The sequence below is a fragment of the Miscanthus floridulus genome, chromosome 2 (assembly GCF_019320115.1).
Source record: "Miscanthus floridulus cultivar M001 chromosome 2, ASM1932011v1, whole genome shotgun sequence".
NCBI lineage: Eukaryota > Viridiplantae > Streptophyta > Magnoliopsida > Poales > Poaceae > Miscanthus > Miscanthus floridulus.
Genome location: NC_089581.1, coordinates 1,292,684 through 1,309,208, shown reverse-complemented (window position 1 = coordinate 1,309,208; position 16,525 = coordinate 1,292,684). Strand labels below are relative to the sequence as shown.

Below are 16,525 nucleotides of genomic sequence, written 5' to 3'. Positions count from 1 at the left end.
ATGCTGAAACTTTGATTTGTTGTTGTAATGGTTATGGAAGAGCAACCTCATTCTTCTTTCATTCATGTCCATTTCTGTTTGTCGTTATGGGCCTGGCCGACCACAGCCAAATGACAAACACTATCTCGGTGTGTAGTTGGTGGCGGTTAGCCTCTCAGCCCGGCTGCCTCTTCGATGACAAACACAGCCTCGCCTGAGCCGGGCTCACTGGGTACATAGGCGCAAACACGTGCTGTTGTACCACTTGGGGCAGGCCTGCCCAGGCCTGGGCCAGTTGGGCTGGCCAGGCCGGCCAGGTACAGGGTCGCAAACACGCCCTGAATTCGTGAGGAGTGGAGCCTTCTGGTCAAAAAAGGGTGCAACAACTCCCTCCTTCGTCCTTAAATAACTTTAAGTAATGTAAATTTGGCTAGATTTATAAAAAATATATACAATAATTATATCTCTAAATAAATTTATTATAAAAATAAATTTAATGATCTATCTAATGATATTAATTTTAAATCATTAGTCAAAATTGTTTCTTCTGAAGAAAAACAACGGTTATTTAGAGACGGAGGGAATACCTTATGATCAAAAGGCTCTTGCTCTATTTTTTTAATTATAAAATAAATAAATTATTATTAAAGTATCTTCAATAATAGAATAAGTTATTATAAAATAGATACTATTTATATAAAAAGTTTGAATAATATGAAGATGTCTAATTGCCAAAAAGTGTCACTTTGGAATGGAGGAAGTATTCATTGTGTAACCTTTGTAGTACATGCCAATATGTCATGCATGTCAAGCATGTATCGACTTAGCCAGTCAAGCCACCACTGTACCACAGTATTCAAGATCACAAAGTTGTGAAAATAATAGTGATTTGAAGTTCCATGTATGCTTTTATTATTCAACCGCATGATATTCAAGTTTAGATTTAGATCACAAATCCAATTTGTAACATCTAAAGATATTCAAATCCATATTAGTGTTCATTTTAGAATATGGACATAAAACGTGGAAAGTATGTTATCATATTTGGTGGTTGGCAACTACTCCTTCTGTCCCTTGGATTTGTCGCTATGTCAGTCAGAGGTGATTGTGTAATCTGAGAAGAAGAAGATATCTGGTTTTTGTCGAAGAAGTTTAAGTCTACCGTTGGTTAGTTTGGTCTTAGGGTTCACGATGTTTGAGTTCTCAGTCTCCTGTTTTCTGGATTTTTTTGGGCATACGCCATGTTTTGGATAATCATTTTCTTATTGCTTCTCCATTGTCCTCGTCTATCTCGACTTCTGGATTAAGCCTTGGTTGTATTAGGTTACTCTTAACCGTGTATCTCTAAATCTCTATGTGGTTTAAGCCCCCTTTGGCACGGCTCATCTAAAATGGCTTCACCGGTGAAGCCAGAAAAACTGGTTTTTCCTGGCTTCTAGTTCATTTTAACCCCGGCTTACAAAACGGCTTTACGCTACAGTGCTTCGGTTTGCACAAAATAGATAAAGTCGAAGCCAGCATAAGCCGTGCCAAAGAGGCCCTTAGTGTTCGTCGTGTAATCTTCCGTGTAATTTTAGATCTACGAAGTGTAATCGCATTTTTTCCCTTTTTGATTCCTGTTTTGAATCTCGGGACGAGATTCTTTTAAGGGGGGAGATTGTAACACCCCTGGTGTTACGAGCTTACTTAGCACCGAGATTTAGGTTCGAGAAAGATTAGCCTAACAAGTTTCTGGGTTTTAAAAATTTATAACGCACGTGAGGCGAAAAACAATTTCTAGGAACAAGGATCAAACATAACTTGGATTTAGTACTTAAATAAAAATTAAAGTATAAGTTTAGTAGATGGAAATGCAATTTTAACTTTTGGAAAATAGATGTTGTTAACTAGTATTTTGGGAGCTCAAAAATCAAATTTGACGTTAAGATAAGCTTTTTTTCGTTAAGTCGGCAAACACTTGGATTATTATGTAAAATACCATTTTTGGCAAATTATATTGAGTAAAATGGTTAAATGGTGCTTAAATATTTTGCCCCTATGGGTTAGTGTAAGGTATGGACTATCACATAAAATACTTGTTGGTAGCAGTTAATAGGGTTTAGGCCTTTTAAAATTTGTAACAAAAGTGTTAATGGCTGTTAGTTTGAATTGAATCCTTAACTTTTCTAAGTATGAAAAAGTAGCAAGACAATGCTATTTTGATATTTAATTTCTAACAAAAATGTTTAAACACTAGCCGTATGTTTTGGTGTTATTGATTGCATCAAAGAGAGTGCTTGAGCATGGCTCAGGTCGAAGTTGTGTTGGATGTCACGTTGCTCTCGTAAAAATTGCCCAAACTTCATTGGAATGCGTTGTTAACTATGTTGTTGGTGCCCTGTTCGTGAACCGGCACTCCAGCGACGAACCCAAGTTGCCATCCTTTTATCTCCCTCTCTGGTTGCTCTCGGGTCATGGCGATTGCTCCGCGAGCTAGCTGGTAGTGTCGACTTGAGGTTAGTAGGATTGGTTGAACTTCGGTTGAGATGATCGGGATTCTTTGCTTCGCTTTAAAATTCGTGCGCGTCATATGTTTGGCTCAGGCGCACTATCACCTCGCGTGGTTGGCCGCGTTCCGCGTGCCGCGGTGCTGACCCCGGTCGGGCGGTCTGGCTGTGGGTCGGCCGGGGCTAGCCTAGCGGGCCGCTGTCGTCGCCTTGCAGCCGTTGGCCGTCGCGCTGCTGCCCCACCTCGCTGCTGCGCGCACCACTGCGTCATACTGGAGGGTTGCCACTACGCTACGCCGGTGCAGCCGCTGCGTGGTCGCGTGGCAAGGCATCGTCGCAATACGGTTGTTGTGTGCCCCGCTGTCGCTGCATGCGTGCGCCACCGTGTCCGCTGAGCCACGCGCGGGGTCGAGCCAAGGTTGTGGCCATTGTCGCCGTGTCGATGTGGCAGTCGCCCTACTCTGCATCTCACCTACCGTGAGCCCGTGCCACCGCCCGCTACGTCTGGGTCAATTGACCCTAGCTTCAGGGTGACGGTGATGCCTCCCTGATTCACCCTGTTCCACTAGCCGACGCCGGTGAGCCACTCGGGCCCGGCTACCGCATTCAAGTGCCTCGCGTGCTGGCACACCTATTGGCTCCATCTAGCACTACCCGACGCGCCTATTGCCCTCGCTCGTGCGGCCATGCCCTCACGTTGTCATACCCTGTCGGGTCGTGGCCAGGTTACCTCTGATGGGGCCGTGTCGCGTGATGTACCAGGGGCGATGCGTCGCCCTCTTCCCTTCATAATAACCAACTCAAAGCTTCTTAGCTCAATTCCTCACGTCAGATAGAAGTAGAGAAAGTTAGTTAGACGCCCCACTCTCGTCGGGTCCAGCGGTGGTCTGGACGCGGCAAATTTTGGATTTTGCTCGCTGCCGGTCATGTGCCCCATCATGACTAGAGGGTTAGGGGTAAGGCATGTAGGAATGGTAACAGTTCAATTGCTCGTAACCCTGAGTTCGCCGTGACTCCTTCCATCCATTGCTCGTGTTATTTTGGCCAAGGTGCTCATCGTCGGTGGGGTGACGTGCCGGTGTCCATCGCAGAGCGCCATCGCCTCACCCGGCCGCACATGACTAGACCGTCGCAGCGCTCCCCTGCTTCAACCGTTAGTATGGCGTACACCACGATGAGCCACTGATGCTTATCCGTCACTTCTACTCTATCAAGCGTATGTAGGCTCACCAAAACAGTCGCGCCACCGCTGCGGATAGCCGCTCGTCGCTGTAGCCCGCAACAGTGCGCCTCTGAGTCCCTAACCGCCTCCTATCCTTGCGTGTTTAGATGTAGATGGTGGTCGATCCCTTAATTCCGTCGTAGAGGGCCTAGTTTGCCCGGCGTAACCGCTTTGTGCCGTCGGTCGCTGTGCCGACGCGCGCGGGGATCCCAGGGACCTTCCCGTGGTAAAGGCAAAAACATCTGAGGGTTTGGTTATAAAGTTACTGACGGTAGGAATAGTGTGCATATCAATCATATTAATCTCTGAAAGCTAAGGTGCCTTTCTGCAAAACAGCCAATGCGCGCGGGCGCCCCCGGCCTTGGGCCGTACTGGGCCGCAGCGCCGCGCGCGCAGCCACACCGCGCTAGGCTATCGGGTCAGAAGGGTCGCTGTCGGCCCTTTCCTTTTTCTAATGTATTTTCTAATTTAGTTTCTAAGATAAACTTGTAAATTCAATATAAAATTGCGTAGTTAACAGAAAATTGTGAAACCAATTTTGTTAGGTTCCTAAAATCATGATCTATCTACTAGTATATTTTGTTCACGTAATTTATAATATTTTTAGGAGTTATATGATTAATTTAAGATGCTTAATATTATTAAAATATAAACTTGTATGAATTTTTGTGATGAATTGGTGTTAGTGTTAGCTCTGAAACTTTCACAGTAAATTCCTAGCATTATTAGGTGCTCATTGTAATTTTTGTAGCTCCATAATAATTAGTTTGCTAAGGTAGCTAAATGAGCCATAATTCAAAAATATATATTTAATCTGTAAATTGCCGAAACACCTTGAGAGTTTTGAACTAAAACACTTGTTGGGGAACAACGCCTTATTCGACAACATGGATACGTAGCCTAGCACGTTAGTTATTAGAGCTATCTCGTTAGCTTGAGGCGTAATCGTATTTCTAAGAGTTTCGGTTTCCGTTGATGATTTACGTCTCTGTGTTGCATCCACGTATATCATAATAGGAACAATGATGGATCGTGAAAATGATCGGAATAGCAGAAAGGAGGGTGCCTTGATGATCGTGTCACCAATGAAATGCTAATCCTTGGTTATATCTTGCCTAGGCAAGCCCTGGTGCATAACCCTTGTTATTCTGTACTTTATCTTATTCTTGTGCATTAAGTTTTAAGGAGTTGAATGAAAACCACTTGCATATATATATCCTTATCCTATGAGTCCTAGTATATCAGGATCGTGTAGATTGCCATGCTATAGGATCCGGTAGAAGTCGAGTGATTACCTATCACTCGCGAGAGATAGAAAAGATATTATTGTTACTATATTACTATCACATGGAATATATATGAATGATAATTGAAGACCGGGCGGAATGGTACTTTGGATCTGATCTTGGTTAGGCATTCGAGCGAGGCTAGGATTGCACTTGTTCCGCCTGTGTCGATTGAGGACTGTCTGTTGCTGTGGATGGTAGTCAGATCACAGACTTATTATCCTGAGCACATACTTGCTTATGGGAGCGGGAAGACTCGTTATGCTCTTGTCGTGGGTTCCGGCTCTTTCTGGACTGACTGATTGAAGGCGGGAAAAGGTAGAGGTCTAAGCACCATACTGAGACGGGGTCTCAAGTGTGTGGGCTTGGAGTCCAAGTTTGGATGGGGACCTGGACCCATGAAAGGAGTAGAATGGGTTGGTCTTGTTTATGCCTGGGTGCAAATGGGGCGTGTGTTTTGGGATACCTAGCTGGGATACATTGTTTTGCGAATCGCCGTTTCTATGAGACGGTACCGACTTAGCTATGGTCTAGCACCGTAGTAAGAACTAGAATATAAAAGATGGTAAAATGGTTCTGATTGCTTACTACATGCTTGAAAGTAGCATATGTGCTTACATAGAATGGTTAGTTAATGAACTAATGATGACCGCTAATAAAATTGAATATAAGGACGTACGTTTAGTAATGCTTCCGCATATGCAATGACCCGCAAGCCAAACAAGCCTTACATATCCTTGGAGTCTTTTATTTTTCTCCTGTCGGGTAAGTCTTGCTGAGTACAATCGAGTACTCAGGGTTTTATTCCCCTTGTTGCAGGTGAGCGAGAAATGGTAGACGACTTTTGTGTGTGAAAACCTCCTGGTGGACTCAGCGAGGATTTTCTTACGTTGCTGACGTAGAGTTTATTCAAAATTTTCACAAAATGTTTTTGCAAAGGAAAAGACTTACAGCCGGTTCTCATTCCATGTATATAAATATTTCTCATGTTAGCGCTTAAACTTGTCGTTAAATACATTTTCGCTGAAAACTCTGATAACATTATTATATTCCGCTTTTATAATTAATTGAGGCAATATTCTGCTACTGTAATAAAGTGATGTAAGAAATGGCTTAAGAATGTTGTAAGCTTTATTCTCTCATTTATGACCATGATGGAAAAATATGGATTTTCGAGTTCTCCCTTGGGGTATGCTCGTCGGAACTGCGTAGTTTAGCGTTCTCTCTTGAGTACTTAGTGTCTAATAGAAGAGAAGTACTCCTGGGAGGCATTAGATTAGGCGGTTTTGCCACATTATTTTTTTCCCATTTCTACATTTTTCCTATGAAAAATGAACTAAATCCTATGAAATTACTGCGTTCCAAAAGGCTTTGTTGTTAGTTAGTTATATAATCGATCTTTGCCATGGTAGGTTGGGTTCTACAAGCTCAAGGTACTTATTGTACCTTAAGACAATTTTCCCTTTTCAAAAAAGATCATGTTCGTCATGAATCATGAATTCATGATGCCAACCTGCCAAGTGGTTCTTAGAGCATTTCCAAGAGTTTCTTAAATCCCTTTCTAATCCTTAGTTTTTAACAAGATGAGAAAAAACCCCTATCCAACGACTCCTAATCTATTATCCTAATTTTTTGGAACTGAAAAGTCACCTTGTTCCGCGTAAAGTTACGCGCTTTTGAGTCGAGCGTATCTTCTCTCTCCCGCGCGTGTTTGTCGATCAATCTAAAGGTGGAAGGACATAGAAAGAATAAATAGTAGAAAATGGTTCATGATGTAAATGTATAAGAGAGAAAGAATATATAAAAATGGTTAGGATAATTTAGAAATAGTATAGGATTTCTGATGTAAAATTATCGTCTGTATTTTAGAAGTGGATTATTAGAAACTCTTAGAGATAACCTTCTTTATTCCTTCCAATATTTTTCTAGGAGTTATAAAACTTTATGTTTTTAGAAAGAAAATATTAGGTACTCTTTAAAATGCTCAAGGAAAATACAGCGTGACAAGGGGTGATTCTCCAGAACTCCTGGTTCAGATTTACCATCATTAGGCAAAAAATAAGGGGTGACATTAGTCAGTTATTAAGCTTGAAGTGGTTGAAAGGACTAAACATGTGATGACCATGTTAGGAACCTGTATCTCCGAAAACACATTGCAGAGTGAAAACAAAGAACAACCGAGAATCAGTGTTTTCCTAAACGCTAAACAGTCGGTCACCTACCGTTTAGCCATTATTCGGACAAAACGTCCCATTAAATGGGCTAAACGGCCAATTAAACGGGTGATTAAACGGAAACGACGCACCACCCTGTAGCGTTTACACGGTGTTTAAACGGGCTAAACGACCGTTTAGGCGAACAGTGCCGAGAATACCCGTGACGGAAAAAGATAAAATGCTCCGAGTCGGGATTCATATACAAAACAAATAGTCAGATAACAATCAAAATCAACAGGTACACCTTCATCAGTGACTGATTCAAAATTTTGTTTGTGCTGAAATACAATCGGAGGTTTCTTGATCTATAGTAGAACATCCAATGAAAAAGAAGCCATGCATATTTCTAGGTAAGCAAACAGGTGTTGTACAAGTACAACCCATGGCCTTGGGAGCATCTATTTTTAAGCCTTGCAATGTTGGTGCCATAAAAAAAAACAAGCATTATGCCACATCAATTTAATTTAACTATCTATCAACCAGGCCACTGTGAATGTGCGAAGCTAGTTGGTATTAGCTGAGTTTCATGTTCTTCAACATGCTGCTGATAAGGGGCACCTTTGATGGAGCCTGTTGTTTGTAATTCTTCAACAGAACTTCTGCAGCCAAGCTCTGCAGCTCCGATCCCTCTTCCTCCCTGTTCCTTCCTTTGGTTAACTGATTGATTGCCGAAGTACACTGGGTGTTTAAGATATGCGAGAGAATCAATAATGGATCACACAGAAAGAATCAACTAAGAGTTCAAGTTTTTCCTACACTAGTATGGCCTTACCAGACATACACCAAAGAGGGCTCTTGTATTCTTGCCTCCAGTCAACTGGATTGTTGATGCATAGTACTTCTTAGCTGTCTGAAGATTTTCCAAGCCACCCATAGTGTACAGAACCTTCACAACAAAAGTATATATATACACTCAATAATCAGTATGATAAAGTTTTTAAAAACCGGCAGAACCACATACAGGTGCAGCACAAAATCAATTATGCTTCCCATTGAACCAAGAAACGCCTATGGTTTGTTAAGAGGAATGTTGAGTGTAACTGAGTAAAGTGGTACAGTGGGATTGACTCTAAATTCCAAGTCAAAGAGACAACAAAAAAAAGCTGTGAAATACAACTAAACGTGTCACAAAATTACTAACTAAGATTAAGTGATTAACTGTATGCCTCCCAGGTAAAACATCAGCAAATGGGTAGCTGGTGGAACCAAAGTTAGTTCACTAGTTAAGATTAATTGTATGCCTCACAGTTGTTACAAAGATGCAATGCATTGTATATATTGAAAATTACAGTCCATATCTAAAGGAAGTCGTCACTGTGAAACATAATCACATCAAACAAATAGATATATTATATCAAATCCTTCTTTTATAAAAGATCACTATTTACTAAATTATAACTCTCTTGAATAAAACAATCCTCCGTCCAGACCCGTCTGGACATCATCAATAACTTGGCATGCTTTATTAGATTTTGGATGTTTCCCATCATGTTATGATGTCAAGACCTTTGCTTGAAAGCATAATCGCGGAATCTTTTTTTTTTCATTCTTTCTTTTTGGAGAGGGGCTGCTTTGAGCCTTTGAGTAGTTCAGATCACCTCAGCATAGGCTATATGATAGAGTGGAATGGTTGGTTGGGCTAATATTAGCTCCTCATAACAAAAGGCAGCTTGCTTGTACCTGATAAGAAATGGGAACAATTTAGTATTGTGGCATCCATATCTAGCAGATTATGTAGAGTGAACTGATATCGAACACCTTACATTTGTAAGGAAACGTATGTTTCAGCAAGTTCTCTCCAGGCATCATGATCTGCCATAAATCTAATACAAGAAAAGAATTGATGTGTTATACCAAAAGGAAATTACAGATAACTACACCTTGCTCCTAAAACAAAAGTGGATGCAGATACTTACAATTCCAGATACTTATTGAGATAATCAACCACTATCGACATATCACCTTGTGCTTTTGCAATAGCAATTTTCCTCTTGTGGACAATCTGTCAAACACAGAAAGCATTCACTGTAATGTTAAATGGCATCAGACAAGGTTCAAAAAACTTTGAACCTTGGAATTTGACTAACTCAACGGGCAGAGAAGATTGGCAGATTGCACTACTACTGCAAACCAAGTCTTTAACATGAAAAACGAGAATCATCATCAAAACCATGATATGGCATACCTGGTCAAATGGATTGTTTTCCAGGATTAGCGCATAGGCTCTTTCAGCTTCACTCCATTCACCTTTCGCTTCAAACAGAAGAGCTTCTAGCCGGGCTACATTTTAGGGCATGATCAGTTCAGCATATACAGAGAAGTGACCATCGTACCAGCATCATAGAACTCACAGATGTCAAGTCTTCCATACATAAAAATAAAAAATCAGGAATTTGAGTCTTAGATGTATACATTTATTTTTAACTTTTTTAGTATGCACTACGATTAAGAACTCAATCATTAGATCACATCACCAACAATATCGAACTATCCAATTGCTTTTTCTTACCATGTTCTTAATTAAAACATCAACACTTTGCCTTTATAATTAATATAGAGTGCAAGTATAATTATTTAACACTTTAACTTCAAAAATTCACACTTCCACCTTCACTGAGTTTAGTTTAGCATATAAAGAAAGGTGAGAACTGACCAAAGTACCCAGCATGGCAGCATAACTCGGCAGATATCATGTCTTTTGAACTTGAAACGGAAAATCAGAAATTGTGCTGTTAGATGAGCCACATCACCTTCAACGTTATCCAATTGCCCTCTTTTCTACCGGAATCTTAGTTACAATTTTGTGTTGATACATTAATGTAGAATAGATGCATACTTGTTTAACTTCAAATAAACCAACATCCGGACCTATAAGGTTCATTAGATCCCCTTCAGTTGTACTTGCCAGGCTGTATTTCCGGGGATGAAACAACCATCATGATGATATGAATACAGTGCAGGTGTAAATCTAACCCAGATAGCTGTATTTTACAACTATGGTCGAGGCTAGATGATATGTTCCAAAGATTAATGTCGAGTCAGCCAAATTCTTGATCAATCTATATTTATTTATACTAAAACAGTTTCGTCCTTGATCTGAAGCATAGTATGTTTAGGAACCATAATAGTCTCTCTAAAAGTTGAGTTCAGTAACCGCACTTACCAACCCGGGTGCTGCCAGGAAATTGCTTTGAAAGGACTCCGATACAGTCCTGCAAATCCATCAAAAGACCACTAGATTGAAGTTATGCCGCCACGCATCAGACAACAAGAACTTGAACCAGAGAGCACTGTCTGTCACACGGTTACAGAAGAAACCGCACCTTTGCCACATCGAGACGCTGGCAATCCATTGCCGCCGTGGCCACCTGCTCGTAGAGCGTCCACTCTGCACCGAAAGAAAGCAGGCACACGTTTACGACCAGGGGTCGGAAGCTGCAAAGCTCGCGACCATATTTTCGCAATTTCGACTAGCAAAATCACAGAGGATGCGAAAGATCCAGCAGAGACATAACGCGATCTAAGCATCTATGGGGCGGAATCGAGAAGGGCTGAGCAGGGCAATCCAAATCCACCACGCGTGAGAGACGGATAGATCGTGCCGGCGGCCGGGATGCGAGACCAGGGGCGAGATCTATGCATCTATCAATCGGGACGGGGGCGGATCAGCGAGGGTCAGGGGAAGAGAAGGCAGAGCGCGTTACGTTCTGAGGCGAGGCCGGAGCGCGCGGAGGCGTTGTTGAGGAGGGCGAGGCCGACGCGGAGGACGTGGGCGGGGCGGCGGGCGCGGAGCCGGCGGGCGAGGCAGAGGTACTCCCAGGCGCCGCCGCCGCCGTGCTCCGCCTGCTCCTCCAGGCGCAGCAGACGGGCCTCGTCTTCCGCCGTCATCGCAGCCGCGACCGCCGCGACTGCCGCCGCCATGGGGGGATCGGCTGACTCGACCGGGCTGTGTGGTGGACGTCGGGAGCGTGGAGGCGGAAGGGAGGGGCACAGCGCAGGAGCACGGGTGAAGTCGTGGAACGAAATCCTCTGCAGTCGCTCCCACCGACGGCGCTGCGCAGTCACCAAATCTCAGCCGATTGTTGCGGATCCAACGGCAGCACCAATAAAGTTACGTAGCAGGGCAGTTTGAGTGGCCCATTACAGCCCGCAACGCAAATAAACAGAAACGACCCTTTCTTTTCCCTTGTGCTGTCATCTCCGCCGTCACAGCCACAGATGCGCTCCGCCGCCGTCGTCGCCGCCACGGTGCTCTGACCCACACCATCCGTCTCCCTACCCTCGTCGCGGCACAGAGGTGTGGCCCTCCCAGAGGTCGGGGCTGCAGCTCATAGCCGACGCATCAGGTGCGCCCCCATGTAGGCCGTCATACACACGGCTGCTGCTCGTCGTCTGCCGCAGGAAGTGCTGTGTTCGGGCCGTGGTCGCTGGTGAGATGTCAACGCTCTACTCCATCGTAGATAAGGTGAAGCCCCTTTGGCGCACAAGCTCTGGCAATGGAGATCGACTTGAGAGGCACGGTGCTCTTTAGCTATTTGTTCAGCGGCACCCATCTCAGAGTATTAGCACTTTGTGTTTGTAATACATAGCTGTGTAAGCGTCTTCTGTATTGGAAGCATGCAGGAAAAAATAGCAATTTTGTGTAGGAAATTTGTGCAAGAACTAGCAATATCGTGCAAGTATACTGTGTATAGAAACCAGGAAAAAAACAAGCAAGCTGTACAGACTGCAATTGTGGAATAAATTGTTCTCTTTTTGCAAGTTCAGACATGTTCAGAACAGAATATATTACTGATCTTTGCAAGTTCAGAGGTTTGACAAAATATAGTACTGTTTTCTGGCATCTGTTACAATTGAATAGGCTGAACTTTACACTTCAAGCAAAATACCAAAAGCTATTCTCTGGAACTAGCTCTGTTACTAGAATTCAACATTAAGATCACCAATCATTGCTCCCTGCAAAATAAAAGAACAATAACTAAACTCTGTCCAGATGCTCCAGATCCTCACTAGAAAGATGTAAGATCATGGTTTTTAAATCTTACTGTCAATAACTGAGAGTAGCTATGAATGGTCATGTAAGATTCAGACATCCCTTCCTTGGGACAAGAAGCACTAGGACAAACATTTTCTGCAGAGTAAGGTTCAGACATCCCTTCCTTGGCTACACCATCATCGAACGCCACTTTGACAGTTTGTTGTTCCTTCTAATAACAGAAGAGTAAGATAACAGTTTTTCATTGATACAATTACGGTCTACAGAGAATGTAATATATTTTGTGATATAGTACATACCATTGAAACTTTCTTCTTTTTCTTGATTCCCTTCTTTGTAAACTTGCGCTTCTTATCAAGCCAAGTTCTCTTGCGCTTCGAAGTTTTTGTTTCCACATCCTTTTTCTTTAAGCATACTGTACTAACCAAATTACTTACAGGAGTAACATTTGTGGGAACAGTGACTTGATCCACAGTTGGGGTAGTGCAGCCATAGATTTCTTCTTCAATTTTCTTGCTAAGGATGTCAAGTGTGTCATGTACTATCAAGGAGCACCCTGGATGGCTAGCAGCTCGTTGTGCCAAGCTGAGAAATTTGCGAGTCATAGATTTGTACCGAAGTGTCTCATCTAACCTTGGGTTCTCTATTATATTTCGACCTTGGTTATCTTGTACTGCTCCACTACGTGCTTCTTTTGTCCATCGCTCCACTACAGTACTGAACTCCATTCCAACTTGAGGTAATAAATTAGGAAGCAAACCCTCCCTGCTGCAGCAAAAAATAATTACGACATGCTTAATTGATTTGGTGGTAAAGTAACTGAAGTCTATCTAATTTTGTAGAGAACAAGAAACATCGGTCGCATTACAAACCTTTTTTCTTCCATGTCGAATATGCAGAATTGATTTCAATGTGGGCAAGTTGATCTCTCCTTCAATCTTCCATGTGAAATATGCAGATTTTGTTTTGGTACAGGACAAAAGCAACCAAATTAGGACCCAACCCTTGCAATCTGGGTAAAATTGGTGAGAAGAAAAAAGAGGAGTGCACTTTGCAATCTGACACACAGAAACAAATTAGAATGAAGAGCGACACACCTGCTGCCATCGAAGGTGACTCCAGCTCCAGATGATCGCCCCCTAGGCTTTTCGTCGCGTCAAAATACGGAAAAGGCGCGTACTGCCGTAGCCTCGCGCCAAAAACAGTCGCTATAGTTCCAGAAACCCCGAGCAACGTGATGCTCTTGTTGGGCCGAGGCCCATCGCAGCTGACGAAGCGTGTCATGGAAGCTTGGTTGGAGCCCGCAGCTGTTGGATCCGCAACGATCGGCAGAGATTCGATGACTGCACGGCGCCGTCGTTCGGTGCGACTGCAGAGGATTTCGTTCCGAAGTGGTTGTGTCGCGGCACGGCATGCAGCCAGAAGCCAAGGGCCGAGGGATCGAGGCGAAAAGCGGCCGCGGCTGTCCTGTTCGCATGCTGATAAGATACGGTTAAAAGTAACGTTGACGGATTTGTTAACCGAAAAAATATATCTTCTTATTACTGTTAGCCATCAAACCTTCTTGTTACTGTTAGCCATCAAAGCCTAGACCCTAAACCCATAGTGTGCAGCTACGAATTAGGGGTCGTTTGGTTACTGCAGGAACTCCTAAAATTCCTGTCACATCGAATGTTTGACACATGTATGGAGTATTAAATATAGATTAATTACGAAATTAATTGCATAACTTGTGACTAATTTGCGAGACGAATTTTTTAAGCCTAATTCGTCCATGATTTGACAACGTGATGCTACAGTAACATGTGCTAATGATAGATTAATTAGACTAAAAATTCGTCTCGAAAATTAGCCTCCGTGTATGTAATTGGTTTTGTAATTAATCTATATTTAATGTTCCTTATTAGTATCTAAACATTCAATGCGACATAAATTTTAGGAGCGACTAAAGAACCAAACACCCCCTTATTCTCTCGTCACAATCACAATCCCATCACATCACAGCTAAAAAAACTAAAGAGTAACGTTTTGGTGCCACAATCGAACTTGGGTCGTCGCTCTACCCGTGCGATCCGTAGCCTCTCTCGCGCGCGTGAACGGAGTCCGGAAAAAAAAGGAAGTCGCATTCCCAATCAACTCCCCATGCGATTACCTTCCCAAGTCCCACGCGCTCCCGAATGCTCTTTCCCAGCCGCGCCCGCACGCCTCAACCTGCGCCCTCCCCCCTCGCGCTCACCCACGCCGCCGCCGCGCCCTCCACACATCGCGTCGCCGCCGCCGCGACCGCCCCCTCATGCCTCCTCGTGCTCCTTTGCCCCTTTGCCCCCTTCTCCCTGGCCAGCAGTGGCGCGAGGAGCCCCTCCCATGAACGGCAGCGATTGGACACCTCCCTCCCGGTTGGCGACGGCGCGCTGGCCCCCCTCCGGCCACCTGTTTGAGGACGGCAACGTACTGCAGGGCAATGGCGCGGGATCCAGAGCAGCAGATGAGGAGATAGCGAGGGTCGTACCACAGTTGTTCGTCCAACTCCCCATTGCCATCACACCTATGTCGAGTTATCCGACTTCCACCTCTGATTTCACCCAACGGTGAGCATTTTTTTTTTTTTTTTGCATATTGTGATCATCAGTTATCACTATCGATTACTGTTGTTTGTGATCACCGACAGAACTAAATTGTGGTAGCTCTAGATTGCGTACACCGGAGAGCACAACATAAATACATAATGAAAGGATTGGTGAAGAAAGGAAGAAGTTTGGAAATCATTATTATGTTTGCAAAACGAATTATCGCTGCTATTCCTTAATTTTCAGGTTTTATGATGGCAGTTTTACAGCCCGGTGGAATCGCTGAGATCCAAGGAAGAGAAGAAGCGGAGGGAGGCCATTGTGGCATAGTTCCCTGTCCCCAGTCCTTCAGCATCTAGCCTCAGACAATGCCAGCCCCAATCCTTGTTGACAGGTAAACCCTGATCCCTGCAATGGCTGTGGGCCAGGATGCAAATAGGCAATACGGCTTCCACCATCTGTTTGGCTGGTACACCAGGAGGAAAATGGATGGCCATGGCCTTGCTGCAAAACAGGCTAATGGTCTCTCACTGGTATGCACCACCACCTACCATGCGTACCCATTCAGTTTATTGATGTTAGATGACTAAAGCTATTCTGCAATTTTCAGCCAACCACATGGCTTCAAAGTTAAATCAAATGTAGGATCCACCATCAGAAAGTTGATGTACCGACCAACTAAACATGTGTGTGTTTGTTTCTAGGATCAACCGTCCGCAAGAACGTCCACTGGTCGAGCCTCGACACGTGTCAGCAATCATCGGAATTGAAAACAAGCATGATTGGCCAACAACGGCTTAGAGAGGTATGGCTCCTATTACTGAACCTAACCAAATGCAACTGTTAACTGAATTCCTTGTGTTTCGAAGTGTTTGATTCATGCCTCAGTTTGCACCCCATTGTCGGCCAATGAATATAGTCACGTGCAGGTATACCACCTCGGCTAAAGCCTAAAGGTATGTCATTTTGGTTGAGTTACTCCCTCCATACTAAAAAAAAATGAAGTCAAGTTTTAGACAACGCTTGGGTCAAACATTGGGAATATAAATCATGAATAACTTTTAAGTTGTTGAGTTTGGAAATGTGAAAACCATATGTATAGATTTGTCTTGAAAAATACTTTCACAAAAAATTACATATATCAGTTTTTGATGAATATCTTTATAAAAATAAGTAGTCAAAGTTATGCTTTAGAGACCGTATCGCTGTCCAAAACGACTTTATTTTTTAGTATGGAGGGAGTACTCAGCATGGTGAGATCCTAGACCATATTTCCACTCAATTCTCTTATGTTAGTTTTGTTCCTAAAATTACCTTGAGTAGAAGTTAAAATGAATAAATACATATAGAGCTTGACCTATGGACTGGAATATGATATACTTTACTGTAGAGGGAACACAACAACCGATGGTTCTATAAGCTCCATATTTTTTGCAATGGTGTATCTGCAATTTTAAGAAGTGTATATAGCACTATTTTTTTTTGGTTAGGAGCAGTATCTCTCAGAAGGGCAGGCCTGATGCAGTGATGAGAGCTGTCTCACTGAGTCACCAGGTCGTGGGTTCGAAGCAGCCTCTCCGTAGATTTTGCGGGGGAAAGGTATGTCTCGGTTTATCCTTTTCCCAGACCCCACTCACGTAGGAGCCTCCGGCACTGAATCCGTCCTTTTTAGCAGTATCTCTCACATCATCTCACTGCTAAAAAGACTAAAAGATAGACACATTTTCTCGTGCGACAAAACATTGGGGTCGTCGTTCTACCGTACGGCCTGCG

At 43.4% G+C, this 16,525-nt stretch overlaps 1 protein-coding gene and 1 long non-coding RNA gene across 3 annotated transcripts; one reads left to right on the top strand and one right to left on the bottom strand.

The window, feature by feature from the left end:
- Positions 1 to 7,422: 7,422 nt before the first annotated feature.
- Positions 7,423 to 11,215, bottom strand: LOC136537593 (uncharacterized). Its single transcript, XM_066529528.1, has 9 exons — positions 10,894 to 11,215; positions 10,513 to 10,577; positions 10,353 to 10,401; positions 9,375 to 9,469; positions 9,106 to 9,191; positions 8,953 to 9,012; positions 8,788 to 8,869; positions 7,962 to 8,075; positions 7,423 to 7,867 (listed from the first exon to the last, which is right to left on the bottom strand). Exons 1-9 carry the CDS (start codon positions 11,108 to 11,110, stop codon positions 7,703 to 7,705), a joined length of 933 nt encoding a protein of 310 aa, XP_066385625.1. The 5' UTR covers positions 11,111 to 11,215; the 3' UTR covers positions 7,423 to 7,702.
- A 3,158-nt stretch (positions 11,216 to 14,373) lies between these two features.
- LOC136514357 (uncharacterized) lies at positions 14,374 to 15,927 on the top strand. Of its 2 annotated transcripts, none has more exons than XR_010773624.1 (3): positions 14,374 to 14,773; positions 15,014 to 15,285; positions 15,457 to 15,927. It is a non-coding gene; the product is annotated as an uncharacterized lncRNA (long non-coding RNA). The 2 variants fall into 2 exon arrangements; XR_010773626.1 differs by having other exon boundaries at positions 14,999 to 15,285.
- The last annotated feature ends 598 nt before the right edge of the window (positions 15,928 to 16,525 follow it).